This window comes from Salvelinus namaycush, unplaced genomic scaffold, assembly GCF_016432855.1.
Source record: "Salvelinus namaycush isolate Seneca unplaced genomic scaffold, SaNama_1.0 Scaffold1002, whole genome shotgun sequence".
NCBI classification, from domain to species: domain Eukaryota; kingdom Metazoa; phylum Chordata; class Actinopteri; order Salmoniformes; family Salmonidae; genus Salvelinus; species Salvelinus namaycush.
Window position 1 is genome coordinate 53883 of NW_024057679.1, and position 9419 is coordinate 63301.

The 9419-nt window shown below is 43.6% G+C and overlaps 1 protein-coding gene across 1 annotated transcript in view; it reads left to right on the forward strand.

Moving 5' to 3' along the window:
• The window catches only part of LOC120035275 (neurotrypsin-like), a 30933-nt gene extending 23480 nt beyond the window's left edge, over window positions 1–7453 (forward strand). Inside the window, exon 8 of the mRNA XM_038982069.1 lies at window positions 7422–7453. Within this exon, the coding sequence (XP_038837997.1) occupies window positions 7422–7453 (32 nt within the window). The remainder of the gene's footprint in view (window positions 1–7421) is intronic.
• The last annotated feature ends 1966 nt before the right edge of the window (window positions 7454–9419 follow it).

The following is a 9419-nucleotide window of genomic DNA, read 5'->3' on the forward strand; positions in this document are numbered from 1 at the left end:
TATCATTTAGGATCCTAACACATTAACACAAATGCTGCTAACTCATCTAGGAACCTCCAGTTATATCATTTAGGATCCTAACACATCCAAACACTTCCTGTTATATCATTTAGGATCCTAACCACACCCAAACACTTCCTGTTATATCATTTAGGATCCTAACACATCCAAACACTTCCTGTTATATCATTTAGGATCCTAACATATCCAAACACTTCCTGTTATATCATTTCGGATCCTAACACATCCAAACACTTCCTGTTATATCATTTCGGATCCTAACACATCCAACAACCTCCTGTTATATCATTTAGGATCCTAACACATCCAAACACTTTCTGTTATATCATTTAGGATCCTAACACATCCAAACACTTCCTGTTATATCATTTAGGATCCTAACACATCCAAACACTTCCTGTTAATCATTTAGGATCCTAACACATCCAAAACATTCCTGTTATATCATTTAGGATCCTAACACATCCAAACACTTCCTGTTATATCATTTAGGATCCTAACACATCCCAACACTTCCTGTTATATCATTTAGGATCCTAACACATCCAAACACTTCCTGTTATATCATTTAGGATCCTAACACATCCAAACACGTCCTGTTATATCATTTAGGATCCTAACACATCCAAACACTTCCTGTTATATCATTTAGGATCCTAACACATCCCACACATTCGTTATATCATTTAGGATCCTAACACATCCCAACACTTCCTGTTATATCATTTAGGATCCTAACACATCCAAACACTTCCTGTTATATCATTTAGGATCCTAACACATCCAAACACTTCCTGTTATATCATTTAGGATCCTAACACATCCAAACACTTCCTGTTTATCATTTAGGATCCTAAACATCAAACACTTCCTGTTATATCATTTAGGATCCTAACACATCCAACACTTTGTTACATTTAGGATCCTAACACATCCAAACACTTCCTGTTATATCATTTAGGATCCTAACACATCCAAACACTTCCTGTTATATAATTTAGGATCCTAACACATCCAAACACTTCCTGTTATATCATTTAGGATCCTAACACATCCAAACACTTCCTGTTTATACATTTAGGATCCTAACACATCCAAACACTTCTGTTATATCATTTAGGATCCTAACACATCCAAACACTTCCTGTTATATCATTTAGGATCCTAACACAATCCAAACACTTCCTGTTATATCATTTAGGATCCTAACACATCCAAAACATTCCTGTTATATCATTTAGGATCCTAACACATCCAAACACTTCCTGTTATATCATTTAGGATCCTAACACATCAAACACTTCCTGTTATATCATTTAGGATCCAACACATCCAAACACTTCCTGTTAATCATTTAGGATCTAACACATCCAAACACTTCCTGTTATATCATTTAGGATCCTAACACATCCAAACACTTCCTGTTATATCATTTAGGATCCTAACACATCCAAACACTTCCTGTTATATCATTTAGGATCCTAACACATCCCAACACTTCCTGTTATATCATTTAGGATCCTAACACATCCAAACACTTCCTGTTATATAATTTAGGATCCTAACACATCCAAACACTTCCTGTTATATCATTTAGGATCCTAACACATCCAAACACTTCCTGTTATATCATTTAGGATCCTAACACATCCAAACACTTCCTGTTATATCATTTAGGATCCTAACACATCCAAACACTTCCTGTTATATCATTTAGGATCCTAACACATCCAAACACTTCCTGTTATATCATTTGGATCCTAACCCATCCAAACACTTCCTGTTATATCATTTAGGATCCTAACACATCCAAACACTTCCTGTTATATCATTTAGGATCCTAACACATCCAAACACTTCCTGTTATATCATTTAGGATCCTAACACATCCAAACAATTCCTTGTATATTTTTTTTTTTTTTCATTTAGGATCCTAACACACCAACCACTATCCTGTCAGAATACAAGTAACATATCCAAACACTTCCTGTTATATCATTTAGGATCCTAACACATCCAAACACTTCCTGTTATATCATTTAGGATCCTAACACATCCAAACACTTCCTGTTATATCATTTAGGATCCTAACACATCCAAACACTTCCTGTTATATCATTTAGGATCCTAACACATCCAACCACTTCCTGTCAGAATACAAGCTAGTCCTCTCTTCCTGTTGTTAAGTCTCTCTCTCATTTGCTGTCTCTCGTTCTCTCTCTTTCTTGTTCTCTCTCTGTCTTTCTCTGTCTCTCTCTCCTTAACCCCCCTCCATCTCTCTCTCTCTTTCCCAGATATGCTTTAGTTTAGTACCAAATCTTAGTCTGAACAACAAACCTATCTTAGTTCTCTCTCTAACACTGCACTGCCCTGTCAAACAATGTCTACGGGAATGACCACACACACACTGCCCTGTCAAACAATGTCTACAGGAATGACCACACACACACACACTGCCCTGCCCTGTCAAACAATGTCTACATTAATGACCACACACACACACACTGCCCTGTCAAACACTGTCTACAGGAATGACCACACACACACTGCCCTGTCAAACAATGTCTACAGGAATGACCACACACACACTGCCCTGTCAAACAATGTCTACGGGAATGACCACACACACACTGCCCTGTCAAACAATGTCTACGGGAATGACCACACACACACTGCCCTGTCAAACAATGTCTACGGGAATGACCACACACACACTGCCCTGTCAAACAATGTCTACAGGAATGACCACACACACACACACTGCCCTGCCCTGTCAAACAATGTCTACATTAATGACCACACACACACACACTGCCCTGTCAAACACTGTCTACAGGAATGACCACACACACACTGCCCTGTCAAACAATGTCTACAGGAATGACCACACACACACTGCCCTGTCAAACAATGCCTTGTGTGTGTGTGTGTGTGTGTGTGTGTGTGTGTGTGTGTGTGTGTGTGTGTGTGTGTGTGTGTGTGTGTGTGTGTGTGTGTGTGTGTGTGTGTGTGTGTGTGTGTGTGTGTGTGTGTGTGTGTGTGTGTGTGTGTGTGTGTGTGTGTGTGTGTGTTTCCTGAATAAGCAGACATTGACATGACACACAGTTCAGAGATGTGGCTGGGACAATGCCTTTCTGTTAGACACACCCCTCACTAGGGTGTGATAGACACTGTTCACAGAAGTGTTACGGAAAGAACACTTTAAAAACATCCTTCATCTCTCCCTCTATCTCTCCCTCTATCCCTCCATCTCTCCATCTCTCCCTCTTCCCCTCTATCTCACCCTCTATCCCTCTATCCCTCCATCTCTCCCTCTATCCCTCCATCTCTCCATCTCTCCCTCTTCCCCTCTATCTCACCCTCTAACCCTCTATCCATCTATCCCTCTATCCCTCCATCTATCCCTCTATCCCTCCATCTCTCCATCTCTCTCTCACCCTCTATCCCTCTATCCCTCCATCTCTCCCTCTATCCCTCCATCTCTCCATCTCTCCATCTCTCCATCTCTCCCTCTATCCCTCCATCTCTCCCTCTCTCCCTCTATCCCTCCATCTCTCCATCTCTCCCTCTTTCCCTCTATCTCACCCTCTATCCCTCTATCCCTCCATCTCTCCCTCTATCCCTCCATCTCTCCCTCCATCTCTCCATCTCTCCATCTCTCCATCTCTCTATCTCACCCTCTATCCCTCTATCCCTCCATCTCTCCCTCTATCCCTCCATCTCTCCATCTCTCCATCTCTCCCTCTATCTCACCCTCTATCCCTCTATCCCTCCATCTCTCCCTCTATCCCTCCATCTCTCCATCTCTCCATCTCTCCATCTCTCCCTCTTTCCCTCTATCTCACCCTCTATCCCTCTATCCCTCCATCTCTCCCTCTATCCCTCCATCTCTCCCTCCATCTCTCCATCTCTCCATCTCTCCATCTCTCTATCTAACCCTCTGTCCCTCCATCTCTCCCTTCATCTCTCCCTTCATCTCTACATCTCTCTATCTAACCCTCTAACCCTCTATCCATCTATCCCTCTATCCCTTCCTCTAACCCTCTATCCCTCCATCTCTCTCTCTTACCTTATAAAACCTTTTAATGACCTTAGATCAGTGTAATGGATGGATGCATGACTGTAAGTCGCTTTGGAAAGAAGCTTCTGCTAAATGCCATATTATTGTTATAATGATACAGTATATTATCGGTGTCTGGGGTCAAAGTTCATCCTATGTAAAGCAGTAGCTGGGTCATTCCATCAAATGACTGCCTTTTGTCCCTTTGATATTTTAGGTAGAAATTGTGCACCAATATTGAATTGAAAAGCCTGTTATATTCAACGCAATGTCGTTGTGACATGTCCCTCCGTCTGCATTGTGACATGTCCCTCCGTGCACCGTCTGCATTGTGACGTGTCCCTCCGTGCACCGCCTGCATTGTGACATGTCCCTCCGTGCACCGTCTGCATTGTGACGTGTCCCTCCGTGCACCGCCTGCATTGTGACATGTCCCTCCGTGCACCGTCTGCATTGTGACGTGTCCCTCCGTGCACCGTCTACATTGTGACATGACCCTCCGTGCACCGTCTGCATTGTGACATGTCCCTCCGTGCACCGTCTGCATTGTGACATGTCCCTCCGTCTGCATTGTGACATGTCCCTCCGTGCACCGCCTGCATTGTGACATCTCCCTCCGTGCACCGACTGCATTTTGACATGTCCCTCCGTCTGCATTGTGACATGTCCCTCCGTGCACCGTCTGCATTGTGACGTGTCCCTCCGTGCACCGCCTGCATTGTGACATGTCCCTCCGTGCACCGCCTGCATTGTGACATCTCCCTCCGTGCACCGTCTGCATTTTGACATGTCCCTCCGTGCACCGCCTGCATTGTGACATGTCCCTCCGTGCACCGTCTGCATTTTGACATGTCCCTCCGTGCACCGCCTGCATTGTGACATGTCCCTCCGTGCACCGTCTGCATTGTGACATGTCCCTCCGTGCACCGCCTGCATTGTGACATGTCCCTCCGTGCACCGTCTGCATTGTGACATCTCCCTCCGTGCACCGTCTGCATTGTGACATGTCCCTCCGTCTGCATTGTGACATGTCCCTCCGTGCACCGCCTGCATTTTGACATGTTCCTCCGTCTGCATTGTGACATGTCCCTCCGTGCACCGTCTGCATTGTGACATGTCCCTCCGTGCACCGTCTGCATTGTGACATGTCCCTCCGTCTGCATTGTGACATGTCCCTCCGTGCACCGCCTGCATTTTGACATGTCCCTCCGTGCACCGCCTGCATTGTGACATGTCCCTCCGTGCACCGCCTGCATTGTGACATGTCCCTCCGTGCACCGTCTGCATTGTGACATGTCCCTCCGTGCACCGCCTGCATTGTGACATGTCCCTCCGTGCACCGCCTGCATTGTGACATGTTCCTCCGTGCACCGTCTGCATTGTGACGTGTCCCTCCGTGCACCGCCTGCATTGTGACGTGTCCCTCCGTGCACCGTCTGCATTGTGACATGTTCCTCCGTGCACCGTCTGCATTGTGACATGTCCCTCCTTGCACCGCCTGCATTGTGACGTGTCCCTCCGTGCACCGTCTGCGTTGTGACATGTCCCTCCGTGCACCGCCTGCATTGTGACGTGTCCCTCCGTGCACCGCCTGCATTGTGACATGTCCCTCCGTGCACCGTCTGCATTGTGACGTGTCCCTCCGTGCACCGTCTGCATTGTGACCTGTCCCTCCGTGCACCGTCTGCATTGTGACATGACCCTCCGTGCACCGCCTGTGTCCGGGTTAGGGTTTGGCCGGGGTAGGCCGTCATTGTAAATAAGAATTTGTTCTTAACTGACTTGCCTAGTTAAATAAAGGTTAAATGAAAAATATATAAACTTCCTGGAAGATTTTAACCCCAATATTTCTTCAAAGTTTTCACCATTATTGTAAAGTCCTGTTACTTTGTTACTTTGACATTGTCATTTCTGAAGATACTTTTGTATTTCATGTAAGTAGTGATTCATTTTAAGGAGCTGTTGTGGATGGGCTCGTAAGAAAGCACTTCACTGTAGAGTTTACACCTGTTGTATTCGGCGCTTGTAACCCAAAAAAATGTGCTTTTAGGATACTAACACTTCCTGTTTTGTGTATATCATTTAGGATACTAACACTTCCTGTTTTGTGTATATCATTTAGGATACTAACACTTCCTGTTTTGTGTATATCATTTAGGATCCTAACACTTCCTGTTTTGTGTATATCATTTAGGATCCTAACACTTCCTGTTTTGTGTATATCATTTAGGATCCTAACACTTCCTGTTTTGTGTATATCATTTAGGATACTAACACTTCCTGTTTTGTGTATATCATTTAGGATCCTAACACTTCCTGTTTTGTGTATATCATTTAGGATCCTAACACTTCCTGTTTTGTGTATATCATTTAGGATACTAATACTTCCTGTTTTGTGTATATCATTTAGGATCCTAACACATCCTGTTTTGTGTATATCATTTAGGATCCTAACACTTCCTGTTTTGTGTATATCATTTAGGATCCTGACACTTCCTGTTTTGTGTATATCATTTAGGATCCTAACACTTCCTGTTTTGTGTTTATCATTTAGGATCCTAACACTTCCTGTTTTGTGTATATCATTTAGGATCCTAACACATCCAAGCACTTCACTGTAGAGTTTACACCTGTTGTATTCGGCGAATGTAACCAATAAAAATAGATTTGAAAAACATTTATAAAGATAAAAAAATAAAAAATAAAAATATATATATATATATATACAAATGTCCCTTATTTTAAGCTAGAATTGGTGGAACAACCCTGCTACTAGAATTGGTGGAACAACCCTGCTCCTAGAATTGGTAGAACAACCCTGCTACTGGAACAACCCTGCTCCTATAATTGGTGGAACAACCCTGCTACTGGAACAACCCTGCTACTAGAATTGGTGGAACAACCCTGCTCCTAGAATTGGTGGAACAACCCTGCTCCTAGAATTGGTGGAACAACCCTGCTACTAGAATTGGTGGAACAACCCTGCTCCTAGAATTGGTGGAACAACCCTGCTCCTGGAACAACCTTGCTACTAGAATTGGTGGAACAACCCTGCTCCTGGAACAACCCTGCTACTAGAATTGGTGGAACGACCCTGCTCCTAGAATTGGTGGAACAACCCTGCTCCTGGAACAACCCTGCTACTAGAATTGGTGGAACGACCCTGCTCCTAGAATTGGTGGAACGACCCTGCTACTGGAATTGGTAGAACAACCCTGCTACTGGAACAACCCTGCTACTGGAACAACCCTGCTACTGGAATTGGTGGAACGACCCTGCTACTATAATTGGTGAAACAACCCTTCTACTAGATCACAATAATCTCTCTTTCCTCCTGAAGTCTACACCTTCATTGCTCTCCACAACATCTGAAAGCATTGGGTTGGTAGAGGCATGGGCTAGCTAGAGGAAGTTAACGTCGCTCTTCCAGCACACTTTGGGCGGAAGTAGAGAAAATTGGTGACAAACGGCCTTTCTGATGATCATTGTTTACAGTTTGTTCACAGTGGAATAACGTGATACAACATCACCACCGTGTGGCCGCATCTACTCATTGCACCAGCAGAAAGACAGGGACTCGATGTCTTCTGTCGTCGGAGGAAAAAAACAATGACGCACATCACAGGCGCAGCAGTTGAACCGGAACGACGTCATCAGAACCCGACTAACGTTCATTGTTTTCGAGTAAAGCTAGTAGTAAAGCTTTTCGACCCCCCGCCAGAGAAAATAGTTTTAAGCATCTTGTGAACCAACAAAATACTTTATTAAACTAATCACCGATAAAGAAATGAATAGTCGCCTACAGGAGATACGGGAAAAGCAGAAGCTGCGACGCCAGCTTCTAGCTCAACAGGTAGCTAGCTTAAGCTAAGTTAGTATACTAGCTAGCGAGCTAACATGCGTCGTCTTCTTGTTTACAAGCTAGCTCAACAGGTAGCTAGCTTAAGCTAAGTTAGTATACTAGCTAGCGAGCTAACATGCGTTGTCTTCTTGTTTACAAGCTAGCTCAACAGGTAGCTAGCTTAAGCTAAGTTAGTATACTAGCTAGCGAGCTAACATGCGTTGTCTTCTTGTTTACAAGCTAGCCCTCTAAAGTGAGCCTTTAGCCTGGGGGAAGAGCTATGTATCTAGCTACATAACTACCATACCTTGTTAGTTAACAAACATTCGTAGATAATGTAAACATCTAACGTTAGTTATGTGTTTGACTTAACTGAATAGGATTAGGTCAACAGGTAACGTTAGCTATTAGCATAACTAACATATCATTATCTAGCACATCTTATAAAGTGAGCCTCTAGTTAGCTAATAACTTGTTAGCTAACAATCGTAGTTACTGTACATATTATTGTTATTTTGGCTTATTTTGTGACAGTGGAGCGAGGCCAATTGATCTTGATTGAGTTGAGTGGGAAAAGCTAACGTATAGTTGACCAGCGCATTATAGTTGACCAAGTATCTTTTAATTAACAAGTCATAATAGTAAAGTTAGCTAGCTATTGTTCGTCCTAGACATTAGTTACTGTTATGATGTAAGAGCATTTGTGCGTATGATTGTAGCTAGCTAAGAGACTGATCGCTTCTAGCTGAATCATTATCTCTGTGCATTAGAGGCGTATCTAACGCCCAAGAAAGCTCAGATTCAAACTCCCATTATTAACCAGCTCTGCAACCGTTAATGTCAAAATACGTTTGTTTATCACTGTCTTCATTTACTCCCGTTATGCCGGTATATAGACACTGGACAAGAATATAAATGCAACATGTAAAGTTTTATGAGCTGAAATGTTCCAGACGCACAAAAAGCATATTTCGCTCTAATTTGTTTACATCCCATGTTAGTGAGCGTTTCTCCTTTACCAAGAGAATCCATTCACCTGACAGATGTGGCATATCAAGAAGCTGATTAAACAGCGCGATCATTACACAGGTGCACCTTGTGCTGGGGGACAATAAAAAGACACTAAAATGCACAGTTTTGTCACAACACAATGCCACAGGTGATTGGCTGGACCTGGCTCCCAAGTGGGTGGTCCTGGCTCCCAAGTGGGTGGGCCTATGCCCTCCCAGGCCCAACCATGGCCAGTCATGTGAAATCCATAGATTAGGGCCTAAGGAATTGATTGATTTCCATTCTCTTCTTTGGCACCTCATGTAAACCTCATTGCTGCCATGCAGGTTGGTAGTCTACTACATCTAATTTATTTAGCCCTGTTTTGGAGGTACATACCGGCCATAACGGGAGTAAATTAAGGTAGTTGCTCAGCGAATATCCACGTTTGGTGAATCAACTAATGTATTTTGACATAACGCCTGCAGAGCTGGTGAATGGGAGTAT